The sequence below is a fragment of the Dendrobates tinctorius genome, unplaced genomic scaffold (assembly GCF_039654945.1).
Source record: "Dendrobates tinctorius isolate UK_male_01 unplaced genomic scaffold, ASM3965494v1 ptg000138l, whole genome shotgun sequence".
NCBI lineage: Eukaryota > Metazoa > Chordata > Amphibia > Anura > Dendrobatidae > Dendrobates > Dendrobates tinctorius.
Genome location: NW_027361806.1, coordinates 28,824,749 through 28,845,048, shown reverse-complemented (window position 1 = coordinate 28,845,048; position 20,300 = coordinate 28,824,749). Strand labels below are relative to the sequence as shown.

The window sequence follows — 20,300 nt, the reverse complement described above, 5'->3', positions numbered from 1 at the left end:
ACAGATTCTTGGAAAAGGGACAATTCCCTATTCATATCCTTCCAGGGAGTTAGGAAAGGGCTTAGGGTGTCCGAGAACACTTTAGCCAGGTGGATTAGGGAGGCAGTTTCTTTGGCTTATACAGCAGGTGGCGCAGAAATTCCGGAAGGCATAAGAGCGCCCTCCACTTGAGCTGTGGAGACATCATGGGCAGAAAGGTCGGAGGTATCCATCGAGGACGTTTGTAAGGCAGCGATGTGGTCCTCTCCAGCTAAGTTTTTTAAACACTATAGATTGGTTTTGGGCGACTTCTCCGATCTCACAGTTGGGAGAAAGGTGCTTGCGGCAGCTGTCCTCCCCAGGTTCTCTACATCTCTGTAATTCTCTCGTGGTGCTGAATCAATGCCCAGCTACTGACAGGGAGCCGGGTTTTCAGGAGCCCACGACAGCACCGCTCCCTCCCTCCGTTTTCTCATGTACGGATCAGCACCTTTATTTCGGGAGTTAGGCTGTAGCCACGGGTGTGAAGAATATTTCATTGGATGTATATATATAAAATTGCTACTGACCAGGGAGGTCGTCTCATGGTATAAAACGATAAAGGACAGAGAGCTGTATGTAAAACCTCATGTAAAAGTCGCACAGAAGTCGCACGACACTCAGCGGACGCTCACGGACACTCACCGGACGCTCGCCGGACGCTCACGGACACTCACCGGACGCTCAGCGGACGCTCACGGACACTCAGCGGACGCTCACGGACGCTCAGCGGACGCTCGCCGGACGCTCAGCGACGCTCGCCGGACGCTCAGCGGACGCTCACCGGACACTCAGCGGATGCTCACGGACACTCAGCGGACACTCAGCGGACGCTCGCCGGATGCTCACGGACACTCACCGGACACTCGCCGGACGCTCAGCGGACGCTCGCCGGACACTCAGCGGACGCTCAGCGGATGCTCACGGACACTCAACGGACACTCAACGGACACTCACCGGACACTCACCGGACGCTCGCCGGACGCTCAGCGGATGCTCGCCGGACGCTCAGCGGACGCTCGCCGGACCCTCAGCGACACTCACCGGACACTCACCGGACGCTCAGCGGACGCTCACGGACACTCACCGGACACTCAGCGGACGCTCGCCGGACACTCACCGGACGCTCGCCGGACACTCACCGGACGCTCAGCGGACGCTCACGGACACTCACCGGACACTCAGCGGACGCTCGCCGGACGCTCAGCGGACGCTCGCCGGACGCTCGCCGGACGCTCACCGGACACTCAGCGGACGCTCGCCGGACGCTCGCCGGACACTCAGCGGACGCTCGCCGGACGCTCGCCGGACGCTCGCCGGACACTCAGCGGACGCTCGCCGGACACTCAGCGGACGCTCGCCGGACACTCACCGGACACTCAGCGGACGCTCGCCGGACACTCAGCGGACGCTCGCCGGACGCTCACCGGACACTCAGCGGACGCTCGCCGGACGCTCGCCGGACGCTCGCCGGACACTCAGCGGACGCTCGCCGGACGCTCAGCGGACGCTCGCCGGACGCTCACCGGACACTCAGCGGACGCTCGCCGGACACTCAGCGGACGCTCGCCGGACACTCAGCGGACACTCACCGGACACTCAGCGGACGCTCGCCGGACACTCACCGGACGCTCGCCGGACACTCACCGGACGCTCAGCGGACGCTCACGGACACTCACCGGACACTCAGCGGACGCTCGCCGGACGCTCAGCGGACGCTCGCCGGACGCTCGCCGGACGCTCACCGGACACTCAGCGGACGCTCGCCGGACGCTCGCCGGACACTCAGCGGACGCTCGCCGGACGCTCGCCGGACACTCAGCGGACGCTCGCCGGACACTCAGCGGACGCTCGCCGGACACTCAGCGGACGCTCGCCGGACACTCACCGGACACTCAGCGGACGCTCAGCGGACGCTCAGCGGACGCTCGCCGGACGCTCACCGGACACTCAGCGGACGCTCGCCGGACGCTCGCCGGACACTCAGCGGACGCTCAGCGGACGCTCGCCGGACGCTCACCGGACACTCAGCGGACGCTCGCCGGACACTCAGCGGACGCTCGCCGGACACTCAGCGGACGCTCGCCGGACACTCAGCGGACGCTCGCCGGACACTCACCGGACGCTCGCCGGACACTCACCGGACACTCAGCGGACGCTCGCCGGACACTCAGCGGACGCTCGCCGGACGCTCACCGGACACTCAGCGGACGCTCGCCGGACACTCAGCGGACGCTCGCCGGACGCTCGCCGGACACTCAGCGGACGCTCGCCGGACGCTCGCCGGACGCTCGCCGGACACTCAGCGGACGCTCAGCGGACGCTCGCCGGACGCTCACCGGACACTCAGCGGACGCTCGCCGGACACTCAGCGGACGCTCGCCGGACACTCAGCGGACGCTCGCCGGACACTCACCGGACGCTCGCCGGACACTCACCGGACACTCAGCGGACGCTCGCCGGACACTCAGCGGACGCTCGCCGGACGCTCACCGGACACTCAGCGGACGCTCGCCGGACACTCAGCGGACGCTCGCCGGACGCTCACCGGACACTCAGCGGACGCTCGCCGGACGCTCGCCGGACACTCAGCGGACGCTCGCCGGACGCTCGCCGGACGCTCAGCGGACGCTCGCCGGACGCTCGCCGGACGCTCAGCGGACGCTCGCCGGACACTCAGCGGACACTCAGCGGACGCTCAGCGGACACTCGTCTGCTTTTTCAGTCCAGAAATCGGACTGGTTTTTTTTCGTTGCATATGTGAATAACCCCCTGAGATGAAGACTTTGGCACAGGTCAGACAAAAGCGGTGACGCATCAGCCATCCCGCTATGTGAGACGCGGCCTGCAGCCACCTGATCGCTGCAATGTCACCAGACAGGGGACGTGGCTGCAGCGATATCGTTCACAATATCATGGCGTGTAACGGAGCCCTGGCGTAATAAACGCTGCTCCTCTCACCCCCTGCCAGCACGGGATGTTACGCGTTTTATCTCCGCCCGGCCACCGTACTCCCTGCTGGCGGCGCTATGTATGACGTCACATCCTTTACTCTCGCGAGATTTAGGGGTTAACAAATCTTCCCGAGAGGCTTTGCGTTTCCTCTTTCCTGCCAGCGCCTGAGGATGGGTATGTCATGGCTGCTCCGCTGTGTGTGCGGGGCTGACCCGCAATCCGCCTCCATCTGCCCGCTCCGAGTCTCGGGACTCCCGTTTGTTGCCAGGAGATGTCGGTTAGCGGCTGCGGTCACTAGGCCGGGGCTTATCTGGGAGATATTTAGCTGCGGAGGGTGGACACCGGGTGGTGGCGGTGTATGCGGGATGGACACAGTCGCCGCCATACTGTAGTGTAGCCGCGGCCGCACTCGTGGCCTCAACCTCCCGCCACGTGCTGCGCCCCCCGCGCCGGTGCTGTGAACCGTGCTCCCCCGCCAGAGCTGATGGTACTGTCCGTGCAGGCGCCCCGAGAGCCCCTGCGCCCTCTGCTGGCAGTGTCCTGCGCCCCCTGTTATTAGCAGGACCCCTGTGCTCTACAGTAAGCAGCCCCTGGTGTGGTCCCTGCACCCTCTGACCCCGGGCAGTGTCCTGCGCCCCCTGTTATTAGCAGGACCCCTGTGCTCTACAGTAAGCAGCCCCTGGTGTGGTCCCTGCACCCTCTGACCCCGGGCAGTGTCCTGCGCCCCCTGTTATTAGCCGGACCCCTGTGCTCTACAGTAAGCAGCCCCTGGTGTGGTCCCTGCACCCTCTGACCCCGGGCAGTGTCCTGCGCCCCCTGTTATTAGCAGGACCCCTGTGCTCTACAGTATGCAGCCCCTGGTGTGGTCCCTGCACCCTCTGACCCCGGGCAGTGTCCTGCGCCCCCTGTTATTAGCAGGACCCCTGTGCTCTACAGTATGCAGCCCCTGGTGTGGTCCCTGCACCCTCTGACCCCGGGCAGTGTCCTGCGCCCCCTGTTATTAGCAGGACCCCTGTGCTCTACAGTAAGCAGCCCCTGGTGTGGTCCCTGCACCCTCTGACCCCGGGCAGTGTCCTGCGCCCCCTGTTATTAGCAGGACCCCTGTGCTCTACAGTATGCAGCCCCTGGTGTGGTCCCTGCGCCCTCTGCTGGCAGTGTCCTGCGCCCCCTGTTATTAGCCGGACCCCTGTGCTCTACAGTAAGCAGCCCCTGGAGTGGTCCCTGCGCCCTCTGACCCAGGGCAGTGTCCTGCGCCTCCTGTTATTAGCCGGACCCCTGTGCTCTACAGTATGCAGCCCCTGGTGTGGTCCCTGCACCCTCTGACCCCGGGCAGTGTCCTGCGCCCCCTGTTATTAGCCGGACCCCTGTGCTCTACAGTATGCAGCCCCTGGTGTGGTCCCTGCACCCTCTGACCCCGGGCAGTGTCCTGCGCCCCCTGTTATTAGCAGGACCCCTGTGCTCTACAGTAAGCAGCCCCTGGTGTGGTCCCTGCACCCTCTGACCCCGGGCAGTGTCCTGCGCCCCCTGTTATTAGCAGGACCCCTGTGCTCTACAGTAAGCAGCCCCTGGTGTGGTCCCTGCACCCTCTGACCCCGGGCAGTGTCCTGCGCCCCCTGTTATTAGCAGGACCCCTGTGCTCTACAGTATGCAGCCCCTGGTGTGGTCCCTGCACCCTCTGACCCCGGGCAGTGTCCTGCGCCCCCTGTTATTAGCAGGACCCCTGTGCTCTACAGTAAGCAGCCCCTGGTGTGGTCCCTGCACCCTCTGACCCCGGGCAGTGTCCTGCGCCCCCTGTTATTAGCAGGACCCCTGTGCTCTACAGTATGCAGCCCCTGGTGTGGTCCCTGCGCCCTCTGCTGGCAGTGTCCTGCGCCCCCTGTTATTAGCCGGACCCCTGTGCTCTACAGTAAGCAGCCCCTGGAGTGGTCCCTGCGCCCTCTGACCCAGGGCAGTGTCCTGCGCCTCCTGTTATTAGCCGGACCCCTGTGCTCTACAGTATGCAGCCCCTGGTGTGGTCCCTGCACCCTCTGACCCCGGGCAGTGTCCTGCGCCCCCTGTTATTAGCAGGACCCCTGTGCTCTACAGTATGCAGCCCCTGGTGTGGTCCCTGCGCCCTCTGCTGGCAGTGTCCTGCGCCCCCTGTTATTAGCCGGACCCCTGTGCTCTACAGTAAGCAGCCCCTGGAGTGGTCCCTGCGCCCTCTGACCCAGGGCAGTGTCCTGCGCCTCCTGTTATTAGCCGGACCCCTGTGCTCTACAGTATGCAGCCCCTGGTGTGGTCCCTGCACCCTCTGACCCCGGGCAGTGTCCTGCGCCCCCTGTTATTAGCAGGACCCCTGTGCTCTACAGTATGCAGCCCCTGGTGTGGTCCCTGCGCCCTCTGCTGGCAGTGTCCTGCGCCCCCTGTTATTAGCCGGACCCCTGTGCTCTACAGTAAGCAGCCCCTGGAGTGGTCCCTGCGCCCTCTGACCCAGGGCAGTGTCCTGCGCCTCCTGTTATTAGCCGGACCCCTGTGCTCTACAGTATGCAGCCCCTGGTGTGGTCCCTGCACCCTCTGACCCCGGGCAGTGTCCTGCGCCCCCTGTTATTAGCCGGACCCCTGTGCTCTACAGTATGCAGCCCCTGGTGTGGTCCCTGCACCCTCTGACCCCGGGCAGTGTCCTGCGCCCCCTGTTATTAGCAGGACCCCTGTGCTCTACAGTATGCAGCCCCTGGTGTGGTCCCTGCACCCTCTGACCCCGGGCAGTGTCCTGCGCCCCCTGTTATTAGCAGGACCCCTGTGCTCTACAGTAAGCAGCCCCTGGTGTGGTCCCTGCACCCTCTGACCCCGGGCAGTGTCCTGCGCCCCCTGTTATTAGCCGGACCCCTGTGCTCTACAGTAAGCAGCCCCTGGTGTGGTCCCTGCACCCTCTGACCCCGGGCAGTGTCCTGCGCCCCCTGTTATTAGCAGGACCCCTGTGCTCTACAGTATGCAGCCCCTGGTGTGGTCCCTGCACCCTCTGACCCCGGGCAGTGTCCTGCGCCCCCTGTTATTAGCAGGACCCCTGTGCTCTACAGTATGCAGCCCCTGGTGTGGTCCCTGCACCCTCTGACCCCGGGCAGTGTCCTGCGCCCCCTGTTATTAGCAGGACCCCTGTGCTCTACAGTAAGCAGCCCCTGGTGTGGTCCCTGCACCCTCTGACCCCGGGCAGTGTCCTGCGCCCCCTGTTATTAGCAGGACCCCTGTGCTCTACAGTATGCAGCCCCTGGTGTGGTCCCTGCGCCCTCTGCTGGCAGTGTCCTGCGCCCCCTGTTATTAGCCGGACCCCTGTGCTCTACAGTAAGCAGCCCCTGGAGTGGTCCCTGCGCCCTCTGACCCAGGGCAGTGTCCTGCGCCTCCTGTTATTAGCCGGACCCCTGTGCTCTACAGTATGCAGCCCCTGGTGTGGTCCCTGCACCCTCTGACCCCGGGCAGTGTCCTGCGCCCCCTGTTATTAGCCGGACCCCTGTGCTCTACAGTATGCAGCCCCTGGTGTGGTCCCTGCACCCTCTGACCCCGGGCAGTGTCCTGCGCCCCCTGTTATTAGCCGGACCCCTGTGCTCTACAGTATGCAGCCCCTGGTGTGGTCCCTGCACCCTCTGACCCCGGGCAGTGTCCTGCGCCCCCTGTTATTAGCCGGACCCCTGTGCTCTACAGTATGCAGCCCCTGGTGTGGTCCCTGCACCCTCTGACCCCGGGCAGTGTCCTGCGCCCCCTGTTATTAGCCGGACCCCTGTGCTCTACAGTATGCAGCCCCTGGTGTGGTCCCTGCACCCTCTGACCCCGGGCAGTGTCCTGCGCCCCCTGTTATTAGCAGGACCTCTGTGCTCTACAGTAAGCAGCCCCTGGTGTCGTCCCTGCGTCCTGTTCTGGCTCCCGTTCCCCCTGTTATTAGTTCCCCTGTATCTTAGCGGACGGTGCCAGGCATTCTAGTTCCCGTTCCCCTGTATTTTATAGTGGCTGGTGCCTAATATTGTCCTTGTGCCCTGGAGGTTGCAGATTTGCCCCTGGAATGGGTGTGCACGGTTCTTGGGCTGCAGACCTGGTGCCAGGCTCCGGGCAGAGTGCATGTGATGACCTTTTCATGCTGCGAATTTCTGAACTTGCAATGTGGAAAACTCCCTTGGAGAGCTGAGCACTCTGCCCATCCTGCCACTGAATGTTTGGGGTCACTTATTTTGCTCTTATTATAACTGGTTTATCCCACAGGTATCTCAAGGGACAACTGGCACAAGCGCCGCAAGACGGGAGGCAAAAGGAAACCCTACCACAAGAAGAGGAAGTATGAGCTGGGCCGCCCTGCAGCAAATACAAAGGTTTGAGATTGGCATCTGTATTAGTGGGATTATCAGGGACTAATAACAGGGAGGGGGGGATACATCTGTCACCAATGGCTACGCTAGTTGTTAGGTCTGTTAGTGGCAGCACTGCTCTGTCCTGGCACTATCTGTGGGTGGGGGGTCGGAGATGAGCGGCGCGTGTGATGAAATGTTACCCTTAGGGCGGCAGTGGTGGTCGTTTTGGCCTCCGCTTATACTGCCGGCCGATGATAGGATCGTCATAGTTACACTGACGCGTTGCTCTAATTGCATTGAAGATTTCAGCGTTTTATGTTTTTAACTGAGGACGTAGTTTTCTTGCTCCAGATCGGTCCTCGTCGTATTCACACTGTGCGAGTCCGCGGCGGGAACAAGAAATACCGCGCTCTGAGGTTGGACGCTGGCAACTTCTCCTGGGGCTCTGAATGTAAGTGATGCCCTGAACTGTGCAGATCGGTGCTGTAACCTGGGAAAATGGGGGTAGATGTGAGCCACAAGTGACTGGTGGTACGTGTGATGAAAATGGAGACCTTATGTGAAGGCCTTACGGTCATTCTGACTTGTGGGCCTCACCATGATAGGATCTGTCATAGTGCTGACCGTGCCATCACGTTCTACTCTGTGCTCGTGAATGCGTCTGTTCTCACATTAACGTAATGTTTCTTTCCTGTAAGGTTGCACTCGCAAAACCAGGATCATAGACGTTGTCTACAATGCCTCCAACAATGAGCTGGTCAGAACCAAGACCCTGGTGAAAAACTGCATTATTCTGATAGACAGCACCCCCTACAGACAGTGGTATGAAGCACACTACGCCACACCTCTTGGACGCAAGAAGGGAGCCAAGCTGGTAAGTCATATTATGCTCTGCTGTAATCTCCCCTCCCCATGTCTTCCAGTGATGATAATTTTGTCCAGTTCTGCTACTGAATGGAAAGAGATGTCTTCCTCAGATCTATAGGAATCAATCTGAATTCGTGCAGGGCTGATCCTCCTGGTGATCGGCATGCTCTGGGGGCGCTCGTTCCAGAGACCTGCTGCAGTTGGATAGAGAGAAACCTCAGTGATAGCGACCACCGTTCCAATCATGTGACTGGTCTGATCAGAATCTGCTCGGGCTGCAGTCTCTGCCACATGCTTACTTTATACCCCTAAGGTTCAGGCAGCCGGTACTGGACCCTATGGTGGTGGTCCGCATGAAAGACTGCCCGAGCCTCCTAAAGGACTCATTAAGTCTATGGATAGTGAAAAGTTCTGGCACTTTTTGATCTTAACATAGTAGAGATCTTGAGACTGGTGAGATATTATTTGTAACATTATATTCCCGAGATCTGCAGACTTCAGGTAACTGAGGGTTCTAGTTGTTTTATGCCAGACCGTTCAGTGTATTAATGCAGGTGAAGTTAAGGGCCTGTCACACTAAGCGATATCTCTAGCAATATCGCTATAACTTGTGACGTTATAGCGATATTTCTAGAGACATCGCTGTGTCTGATACTTACCTACGACCCGCTTCCCCGCTGGTTATCGCTGATCGCGCAAGAACGTCCAGGACTGTTTCTCGTCGTCAGCTTCCTGTGGAGCCGGGCGGGAGGACACAGGATCGCCTAATGTGACAGGTAAGTAGCTACCCCCGTCCCCAGCGATGTCGCTGGTGAGATCTGCCTGTGTGGCAGCTCACTAGCGACCACTTGGCGATGTACCAGCGATCCTGACCGCGTCATATCGCTGGTCGGGATCGCTGGTGCATCGCTAAGTGTGACAGTTCCTTTAGACAGAAGAGCTCTGCCTGCACCTTGCACTGCAGTAACAAAAGCTGTGAGCAGGGAGATCTGTGAGTTCAGCCTCTAAGATGCAAACCTTTTTCGGCTCAATATGAAAAATCCTCTGAGGTGGTGATGTATTCCCACCTTAATGGGTTAAGACAGAATTGCTAGCATCTGCTCTGTGTAAGGGCTCGCTCACACTGGTGTAGAATACGGCCGAGCACTATGTGATGTTTTATAGGATTATTGCAAAAGAATGGGGAGACAAAAAAGCGCAATAGGGTCTTATCCACGTTACAAAGGAGGGAATAAAACAATAAACTTGCTCACCTGGTTAGGATGAGATAAGCGCATATAGTCTGGCGGCTGCTGCAGATCCACAAGTCCTCAAGGATGAGAAGAAATCATGTATTCAATGGGAATTTGCAGTTAAAACTCTGTGCTACCGCAGGGATAAATTCCAGGAGAGAGATGTCTTAGGGGCCCGTTACACACAGCGATCTCTCCAGCGAGATCGCTGTGTGACATCCAGCAGCGATCGCCCCCCCCGGGGTATCGCTGATCGTGCTGGATCGTCCTGGCCCGTTTTTTCATCGCTGGTCTCCCGCTGGCCAGCGCGCATCGCTGCGGGAGCCAGCGATGAGCGACGCTGCACGCTGGTTACCAATGTAAACATCGGATTTCTAAGGGCCCCGGGGCCCTTAGAAACCCGATGTTTACCCTAGATACCAGTGTGCACTGCAGGCAGGGCGGGAGGTGGAGGCAGAGCGGCGCACAGACCGGAGTAGCTTTATCTGCTACTCCAGTCTGTCGGACTGGAGTAGCAGATAGCAGAGCTACGTCGGTCTGTCTGTGCCGCTCTGCCTCCACCTCCTGCCCTGCCTGCAGTGCACGCTGGTATCTAGGGTAAACATCGGGTTTCTAAGGGCCCCGCGGCCCTTAGAAACACGATGTTTACGTTGGTAACCAGCGTGCTCGCTGGTCCTGATCGCTGGAGGGGCTGTCTATGTGACTGCTCACCAGTTATCAGCTAACAATGTCCCAGCGATCCCATCAACGTCAGGTCGTTGGTGGGATCGCTGGGACATCGTTATGTGTAACGGTACCCTTAGATTCAGTGGCTTTATTCAACGCGTTTCATCTCTCTCCTGGAATTTATCCCTGCGGTAGCGCAGAGTTTTAACTGCAAATTCCCATTGAATGCATGTTTTATAGGACCGCACTCGGCCCAATGTTCTATGGGGCAGTGCAGATTTGTGAATCTTTTCTCATGCCAATTCAGCAGCATGCTGCTAGTGACTCCGGAATTTAAGTCACTCGCCCAACCATACAAATCTGTGGGTGTGTGTGACATCGGGTTCCGCTCGGATGTAATCAGCGTGCAGTCCGACATCCGCAGACTCTCACAATGGAGAAATTGCGTTCTCCATCTTTGCACCTGTGCTGGTAGTCACTCATGCTGAATCGGATCACAGTAAGGCGACGCTCGGCCGGACAGAGATGGAGCTGAGTGTCATTAGCATAATCTGCTGATTTTCTCGCTTAAAAACATACATCAGTATGATGACCCCGGCCTTAACGAGGACCGGGATTGGCTTTGGACACAACAGCTGTATATAAGTGAGGAAATCCTTCCATGTGGATATTGGGCAGAGCGCGGACACTTGAGTCCATGGCTGGTCCTGTCTGGTGTGGATTATGGGCTTGATTAGTATATTGGGGCAGTTGTACCAGTGCAGAGAACCCCGACAGTCAGTGTGTGATGGTGCCCTGGTCATTTTGGGTTTATACTTTCCAGTCTCGCCTCCACCGCTCCTGTTTCAGTGCTGCTTTGTTCCCGCGCCACTTTCTGTAAGGACACTTGACTGACAGCGAATCTTTGGCAGCACCAGTGACAAGGACACTGCAGCTGCCAGTGATTGACTGCAGCAATCATGTGTCTGGATTTTAGGTGTTGGCATAACCTGATCGAATGGTTTGGAGAGCTGTGGTGCTTCTCCTTTTATTACTGACACTTAAATTTATTTGAGGGATAATTTTGGAAGCTGTTGAGTCAGAAAAGTGTGTCATGTCGCTGTGTCTGTCATCCACTGGGGCTTGTTAGCTGAACACCGGCCCATTAGTATCGCTGAGGTGTGTGAGATGTGATCCAGCACTGGTCCTGGTCAGTGAATGCCTCGTCCATCTTGTCTGTCATCTGACAGGGATTCAGATAAACTAAAGGGGCCATAGAGTAATGTCTCCAATGGTCTCGCGTGGCTTTGTAGCCAACTTTCCTTCTACATGGACTAATTGCTCTCACGGACAGATGGCAGCTTAGGTGCTAAGACCCCTGTGGCCATTACCTATCTTGCCACCACCAGTGTGAAAACTTTGCCGTTTTGCGTGCCGGCGCAGCTTCTGTTGCACCACAGATGCATTTGGTGATGGATCAGACGCTGCAGGCACAGAGGAGCGTGGCGGTGGATAAGGAAGGTTGTGACCATGTAGAGCCCTAAATATGTTCACATCTGGAATTACTTTCTTGCTTTTTATTTTCAGACCCCAGAAGAGGAGGAGATTCTGAACAAGAAAAGATCCAAGAAAACCCTGAAGAAATACGAAGAACGCAAAAAGACAGCGAAGATCAGTACTCTGCTTGAGGAGCAGTTCCAGCAGGGAAAACTCCTTGGTGAGTGGTCGGTGACAGGCGGCGTCACTCCCCCCCCCCCCCCCCCCCCCCCCCATCTTCTAGTCATCCCTTCTGCATCAAGAGGGATTTCTGAATGTTTCTCGAAATTTTAGATCGGAGCGTGACCTCATGGTAACATAATAGGAGCGAATGTTCCCTCCAGTGTCATGGGGCTCATTAAAAGGTTGCCCACTACTTGGACAACGCCTTCTCATACCCCTTGCTTGACCCCGATAAAATAAACCTTATACTCGCGTCCCCGTACCGGTGTCGTTCTCGCGGTGATGGCACTTGCTCTCCCAGCGGTTCCCGTGTGGCTTTAGGACTTGTGACCCCGGCACCCAATCAGCGTTGGCGTCACGGTCTCCGCCTTCGGACAAACTGAACACGAAGAGGGAGTCGGAGCCCAGGCTTCCTCTTCAGGTTCAATTTTTCCAAATGCAGAGAAATTGACGCCAGCACTGATTGGGTGCCGCGGTCACATGTCCTAAAGCCGCACAGGAACCCCTGGGAGAGTGAATGCTGACACTGCAGGAACGGCATCAGCACCGGGAGGAGTATAGTCTTAATATTTTATCAGGGCCAAGTGAACTCTTTAAGTAGTGGACAACTTCTTTAAGTGACTTGGTTTTCCTTAAAGGGGTCATCCGCTTTCTCTCTGTGCAGCTTCCTCCCACTTATTAGCACTTCTGTCCATACAATGTCTGGTCTCATTCTGTGACTTTCATACTGGAGGCTGATGGGCAGGTCCAGTCACATGCTCCTCCATCAGCGGTCATTATATGAGCAGATGAGCTAGTGAGTCTAAGGGCCCCGTCACACATAGCGACTCACCAGCGATCCCGACAATGATATGAACTTGTCAGGATTGCTGGTGTCGCTACATGATCGCTGGTGAGCTGCCAAACGGGCAGCTTCACCAGCGACGACGAGCGGGCGCGTCGCTGTGTACCTTAGTTACCAGCGCGCTGATGCAGGGAGCTGGTGACCAAGGTAAACGGCGTGTTTCTAAGCGCCGCGCGGCACTTAGAAACCCGCTGTTTACCTTGGTTACCAGCTCCTGCTCGCTGGCCATTGCTCTCCCGCCTGCCACACGCAGCGATGCGTACTGGCCAGTGGGAGACCAACGACCCAAAAAATGTCCAAAGCTTTCAAGAACGATCAGCGATACCTGGCAGGGGGGCTGGTCAGTGTCACACAATCTCGCTGGTGAGATCGCTGTGTGTGACGGGGGGCTTAAGTAAAACTGCAAGAACACCCCTGTAAAGGAGACCTATCAACATCAAACATAATCTGTAGGGGTCGAGAAAATCTAACTAAACATGGATAAATTCACCTTTGGAAGCATAATGACTGTGAATATAGACATAGCATCCCAAGTACAGGCCATGAGAGTAGCCATCTTGAGACTGGCAGATCAGTGTGCTGTCCTAATGACATGCCCCCGGATTCCAGGCCTGTCGCTGGGCGGCGCCTCTGGTCGGCGGCAGTGTGTCGCTGGGCGGCGCCTCTGGTCGGCGGCAGTGTGTCGCTGGGCGGCGCCTCTGGTCGGCGGCAGTGTGTCGCTGGGCGGCGCCTCTGGTCGGCGGCGGCAGTTTATTAACCTTAGTTTCACACTCCGCTTCTGCTGAACTTTCATGGGTTCTGTTTGGATCCCCCTAAAAACGGGACTGTGATGAAATAAGATAAAATGAGCTCCTTTTGTGCTTTTCTTTCTGAATATGAGAAGTGTATCCGCTACCTTTCTCTGCCCATATGAGCAAGTGGATATGTTCAGGAAAAAAAAAAAAACACACGGAGCTCATAGTAACTCCTTTCACTTCATAGCTATGGCCCCATTGGTCGTCCTTCTTTTAAACCCGTCTGAAGCCGCCTTCACACATGCGTGTTTACGTGGGGTATCCTTTTTTTTTTTTTTTTTTTTTTTTTTCACGGATCACGCATGTACCCACTATGGTGCATTTGATGAATTTTTCCATAAAATCAAGAGGTTTTTTTGCACCTTTTTAGAACATAAAGTTGAATGATCCTTTTAAAATGATCATGGCATACGCATCCAGCGCGTTCACCGCTCACATAGCATACGCATCCAGCACTCGCATCGCTCACGGCTCGCATAGTATATGCATCCAGCGCGCGCACCGCTCACATAGCAAACACATCCGGCGTGCACACTGCACACATAGTACATGCATCCAGCACGTGCACCACTCACATAGCATACCCATCAGCACACGCACGGCTCGCATAGCATATGCATCCAGCACGCACAGCGCTCATAGTATACGCATCCAGCGCGAATCGCTCACATAGTATAGGCATTGTGCACAACACTCGTAGGATACGCATTCAGCGCACTGCATTTTTTGCATGCCCAGCTGACGTTTTTAATACCATTTTGGTGCAAATACAATCCTTTATCACTTGTTATTGCATTCTATTGCAATGTCGCAGCGACGTTTTGAATTTTTTTTTTTTCTCGTTGCGCCGTTTACCGATGGGGCTAATTCTTTTTTTTTTTTTTTTTTATTGATTTCTGAATGCGGCAATACCAAATGTTTGATTTTTCAATGGGGCAAAGGGGGGTTATTTTTTTAATATTTAGCAGAAATGCTCACTTGCTATCATTGCCGACCATTGGGAGGAGCGCATAATGGTCCAGCAGTGATAACCATAGAGGTCTGCTGGAGACCTCTGGTTGTCATGATGGCACATTGGTGACCTGCGATCATGTGATGGGGTCACCAATGGGTGGGATTAGTGACGTGCTTCCGGTAAGCTCAAGTTAAATGCTGCTGTCAGAAATTGACAGCAGTATTTATCTAGTTAACAGCCGTGGGTGGATTGCTATTCCACCTGTGGCTGTTGCGGGCACATATCAGCTGTCGTGTCCGGAAAGGTGTGGGCTTAGCGCCGGAGTCTGCAGTAAACGGGGAGTCTGACATCGGCGTACTATTATGCTTGATGTCGGCAAGGGTTAACCTAAATAAGGATAATAGTGATTGGTCCTGTAAGTATCCACTCATCACTGGTGTCTGTGCAGAGATTAAAATACCAGTTACATAAAAATAAACCATTCGAGTCGTCTGGATAACACAGCATGCACTCTATGAATTATCGCCTTCAGTTGGGCGGTATTTTGTCTTTCTTCATCACAATCTTTATCTTGCAAGCAGTGAAGATCTAAGGAGACCTAAGTCCAGGGCAAAATGTGCACCAAAGTATGCAGCTCTACTTGTCCAATGCATTCTGCGCTCACTCATATCTTTGCAATTTTGAAACAAACTTGTATAAAAGTTTGAGTTCCTCCATATGATTTGCACAAGGCCCTGGGTTATGTGAAAGGTTAATGTGACAAGATGCAGATTTCCCGTTCATGTCACCGGTCGGTTTATGCTGAAGATGATTGTTTTTTTTTTTTCTTTTTTTGCATGTCACCCACAATATCTTTTTCCTCTTTTTTTAAATCGGCTGCATGCCCATCCTGAATACAGATAATCCAAATGTTCTGTGAGGAGTCTACAGATCGCGCCAGGCCCAGAAATCGGAGCTCCTGGGCTGCGAGATATTACCACTGTCTTTACCTTCAAGATGTTGTGGAGCAGCAGGAGAGACGATGTGAATCCTCAGCGGCTGCTCCATCCTGTGACGTCAGTCCATGGTCACATCTGACCGACATGATGTCAGCTTGTGTATAAACCATCCTGCACTATGATCGTGTATGGAGTAGTGTTCTGTAGACTGTGGTTCCATGCTGAGAGTTGTAGTCTTGGAACAGATGGAGAATAACTGGTGTCGAGTATAAGCATCACAGCCTGTAACCTGCTTCTCTTCTCTTTACAGCCTGTATAGCTTCCAGACCAGGCCAATGCGGCAGAGCTGACGGATATGTCCTCGAGGGCAAGGAATTGGAGTTCTACCTGAGGAAGATCAAGGCGAAAAAAGGCAAATAAACGTGTTCCAAAACTGTTCACTCAATAAACGGAAGTTTAATACAAGGCTCTGTGTGGCTTATTCACTGCCGGCTCATGTTACTTTGCACTGATAAGTGTCCCCTCAGTCGTCACCTTGGCTTTGGGGTCTCATTCCAGTGCTAGAACAAATCCTTTCCTGCAGAAAGGCTGGGGCCCTGCAATGTCCTTTCCTTCCCGATGGCTGGGTACAAATGCGTCATCAATGCTCTGTATGTGGATGATGCACAGTAAGAGTCAGTCTGCAGTGACGGGTTATTGGGCTGTTTGGGGGGGGGGGGGGGGGGATGTGCTTCTGGTACTTGTATGAGAAGGTTTGTGTTGCAAAGGAAGATCCTCGTGTAAAGGTGAAGTGATGTTTTTATCTAAAGGGATGTTATCAGACAAATGCTGCATAAATCGAACACAAGCTGTGCAGCTGCTGCCCTGTCCCTCTGAAATACTGCCACATATTGTGGACTGTGCAATATGGTCTCCAACGGCTTCTCCAGGACTGACAAGTGTACACTGCCAAAGACTTGACAGTCAAAGGGATCAGGACTAGGATTGATCGAATAGCTTTGTATGAGAGTTTATCTGAATCGCTATAGCTCTTACCGAATAGCTGCCTCAGTAACCTGGAGTGCTCCCTATAATCAGCTGTTCGGCGCCACAGCTGCATATTCTGCGGCTGTTTGGCAGTCACAGCACATGTATGGAGAACCCAACACACAGGCTATATCCATACATGTATTGTGACTGTGACACATGCAGCTGCAATCAGCTGATTATAGGGAGCGCTCCAGGTTACCGAGGCAGCTATTCAGATAAGCACTTATCTGAAGCTATTCGATCAACCCTAATCTGGACGGTTAGAAGCCGACTTGGGACATCCCTCGCAATAGTCAGCAGAGACTCATCGTCCCCGGCTTTTTTTTTTTTTTCCCGAGGACGTTGCAATACACGACCTGGCTGCAGTAATGCAGTAGGATTTATGCTGCCTGTGGTTTGGACAGTCAATGTAAGGACTGGTCCTTTTCACATTTTAATGGATTATAGGGTGAGCTATGAAGACTCAGTGCTGGGGAGCATCTAGTCCACATGGTAGCTGAGTGGTGGCTGAGTTTGCCAGGATGTGGTAATGGCTGCAAGAGACAAGTATGCAAGGCAACAATGTGTGGGGTGAGGTATGGAGGGACCTGACACGACCACTGTGTGTGGTAAACATCTGCCATGGAGTGTGAGACCTCGGATGTGTCCAGGACAGAGAAGAGTTAGGATTGTGTTTGATGCTGTGGACACAGATACCTTCACAGAGCAGGATATTGCAGCAAGTCTTATGCGGCAGGGAGTACAGAGCCAGCCAGGGCAGCGTGCACTCACTAACGTCCAGTCCCCCATATTGATGTCTGTATAAATTTCATAAACTGCAATTATCCATTGTGATTGTGTCGTTTGCTACTGGAAGGTAAAGTGAAAAAACACTGATTGCCAGTGTATGGCAGGCAATCCCGCTTTTGTTGGGGTTAACCACTGCAAAACATACAGGGTAGGGACTTGAGCAAGTCACTCGAACGCCCGTGATACTCTGCAAGCGCGAGTAGCGAGCACTTGCACTTCACACTAGTTTTTGCATTTACAGCTATGAGCTTTTCATATCAATCAATCAAATTTATTATCGCCAAGTACATATTACATATATACAAGGAATTCTTTGTGGCAAAGAGGCAACATAATATATAACAACAGATACAACAAGTAACATCTAACAAGACAGATACAGTATATAGTCTACACATGACGATTTAATTGTTGAACAGAGAGTGGATAGAAGCTGTTCATATGGCGATTGGTGCTGCATTTGGGGACTCTGAAGCGACGTCCTGAAGGGAGTAGTTGGAATGAGGAGTGTCCCGGGTGAGAGGGATCGGATGAAATTTTCAATGCGTGGGATCGAATACTCTTATCATAAAGATCCTGGATTTTAGGCAGGGGGGAACCTATAATTCTCTCTGCTGTTCTGAAAGTCCTTTGTAAGCGGAGTTTGTCATGCGCAGTGGCTCCCCCATACCAGACTATCAGAGAGGAACAAATCACAGATCTGATGACAGCATTAAAGAATAAGATCGGCAGATTCTTAGACAAACCATATCTTTTCAGCTGACGCAGGAAGAACATCCTCTGTTGTGCTTTTCTTATAACAGCATCCACATTTTTCCCCCATTTAAGATCATGAGAGATAACACCAAGGAATTTGGTCTCTGTGACCCTAAGAACCACTTCGTCATGGATGTAGATTGGAAGTATCTCATGTTGATCTTTCCTAAAATCCACAACCATCTCAGCAGTTTTTTTAGTGTTGAGTACAAGATTATTGGCTTTACACCAGTCACATATTCTTTCCACCTCACTCCGATACAAGTCTTCAGCATTTCCCCTGATGAGACCAGTGTCATATCATCGGCAAATTTCAAGATTTTTACTGAGTCTGCTGAAGAGATGCAATCATTCGTATAGAGAGAAAACAGTAACGGGGACAAAACACACCCCTCAGGTGCCCCAATGTTTGTGACCAAGGTGTCCGAAGTGAATGGTCCAACTTTTACACTCTGTATCCTGGCTGTCAGGAAGTTATAAATCCATAAGCATAAGTTAAGAGGGACTCCAAGAGCTACCATTTTCTTATGAAGTAAATTCGGATCAATGGTATTGAACGCTGAGCTAAAGTCCATGAAAAGAATCCGGACATATGAGTGCAGTTCATCTGTATGATCCAAAATGTACTTCAGTGCCAGATTGACAGTGTCGTTTGCCGAACGATTCTCCTTATAGGCAAACTGAAGCGGGTCCCATAGCTTCTGCGTGAATTTTATCAGGTGGGACATCATAATTCTTTCGATGACTTTCATAGCTACAGATGTGAGTGCTACTGGTCTATAGTCGTTCAACTCAGAGGATCCCTCTTTCTTGGGGACAGGGATAATTGTGGAATTTTTCCAACACTGAGGTACAACGCACTCTTTCAGTGACACATTGTATATATTTGTCAGTATAGGGGCAAGCTGGGTAGCACATACTTTCAGACACATTGGAGATACACCATCAGGGCCAGGTGCCTTTTTGACCTTAAGTCCCTTTAGGATGCGTATCACCTCTGCCTCGGAGATCACTACTTGGGTGTTGCACAATGAATGATCTTTATATGAACATACTGAGGAGCTTAGAGATGAATAGCCACTGTGTGTAGAGCTTGCCTCAAATCTGCAGTAGAATTCATTTAACTCTGCTGCCAGACTTCTGCTGGGGTTCACTATAGTGGGGTGGCTTTTATAATTGGTGACCTCTCTTAATCCTCTCCATGCAGATCTATTATCTTTTGATGAGAACCTTTCCTCCAGAATCTTTGCATACTCGTGTTTGGCTAACTTGATCTCTTTAGATAGCGAGTTCCTAAGTTTCTTGAATTCAGTAATATCGCCTGCTTTATAAGCCTCCTCTTTTCTCTTACGGATCAACCTGACTTTATTTGTAAACCACGGCTTGTTGTTTCCCCGAAAGTGGACAGATTTGGATGGAATAAACGTGTCTTCACAAAAACGGATATATGAGGACACTGCATCAACCCATTCATCCAGACCCGAGCATGTTTCCTGGAATACCTCCCAGTCCGTGCATTCAAAGCATGCTTGTAGTTGCAATTTTGCCTCCTCAGACCATGTCTTCTTTGTATAAACTGTAGGTTTGGATGTTTTCAACCTTTGCCTGTAGGCTGGAATTAAATGAATTAGACAATGATCTGAAAAGCCCACTGCTGCTCTCCTCACTGCCCTGTAGTCCCCTTTTATGACTATAGCAGTGATCAAGCGTATTGTTCTCTCTCGTGAAGCAGTTTATATGTTGAGTAAATTTGGGGAGATCCAGGTTGAGTTTTCCTTTGTTAAAGTCCCCCATTACGATCACAAATGCTTCTGGAGATCCTTTCTCCCATTCTGATATTTTGCAAGCTAATTCACCAATAGCAGCTTTAACAGATGCTTGGGGGGGAATATATACTGCAACCAGAACCACAGATGAAAACTCTCTTGGAGAGTAAAATGGTCTACAATTGAGTGCAAGGTACTCTAGATCTGGAGAGCAACCTTTTCCCAGTATGTTAACATCACAGCACCAGCTAGTGTTGAATATTGTATAGTGTTGAATATGCAGAATAGGAAATGTTTGTGCATGTTCTGATGTCTTTAATAAAACCGTGTGTTTCCACCAGCTGTGTAATGTGATTTTTCTCTGTCCATGTATAAACCCATAAAAAAAAATGCAGCATCTCCTCATGTTACATGTGTAAAGATCTATATTAATTCCTGACTCCTACTGTCCACCAGGATGGATACTGTGGGTGAATGTAGGGAAAATGTCTGATGCTCACAGATGGAGAGGCAAAGGAAATGATAATGCAACAAGACTATTCCCGTGCACAGTGCAGCCTTAGCTGGCAGGGCCTTTTATTGTTACGTCTGCACATTATGCCATAGAAGTCCAGAAACTGAAAATTCTTTGTGCCCAGATCCATAGTTTGCATTTTTTTTTTAAGCTTTTACTTTTTTCT

General features: G+C 53.3%; 1 protein-coding gene and 4 non-coding genes across 5 annotated transcripts; all 5 read left to right on the top strand.

Annotated features, from left to right (window-relative positions):
* Positions 1-2,997: 2,997 nt before the first annotated feature.
* RPS8 (ribosomal protein S8) lies at positions 2,998-15,745 on the top strand. Its single transcript, XM_073544943.1, has 6 exons — positions 2,998-3,147; positions 7,201-7,307; positions 7,638-7,737; positions 7,985-8,160; positions 11,618-11,747; positions 15,591-15,745. The coding sequence occupies exons 1-6, from the start codon at positions 3,144-3,146 to the stop codon at positions 15,698-15,700; spliced, it is 627 nt and encodes a 208-aa protein (XP_073401044.1). The 5' UTR covers positions 2,998-3,143; the 3' UTR covers positions 15,701-15,745.
* LOC141048926 (small nucleolar RNA SNORD55/SNORD39) lies at positions 7,055-7,133 on the top strand. The gene has a single exon (XR_012220204.1). It is a non-coding gene; the product is annotated as a small nucleolar RNA SNORD55/SNORD39 (small nucleolar RNA).
* On the top strand, positions 7,465-7,570 carry LOC141048930 (small nucleolar RNA SNORD46). Its single transcript, XR_012220208.1, has one exon. It is a non-coding gene; the product is annotated as a small nucleolar RNA SNORD46 (small nucleolar RNA).
* On the top strand, positions 8,204-8,274 carry LOC141048927 (small nucleolar RNA SNORD38). The gene has a single exon (XR_012220205.1). It is a non-coding gene; the product is annotated as a small nucleolar RNA SNORD38 (small nucleolar RNA).
* A 38-nt stretch (positions 15,746-15,783) lies between the features above and the next one.
* LOC141048931 (small nucleolar RNA SNORA35) lies at positions 15,784-15,914 on the top strand. The gene has a single exon (XR_012220209.1). It is a non-coding gene; the product is annotated as a small nucleolar RNA SNORA35 (small nucleolar RNA).
* The last annotated feature ends 4,386 nt before the right edge of the window (positions 15,915-20,300 follow it).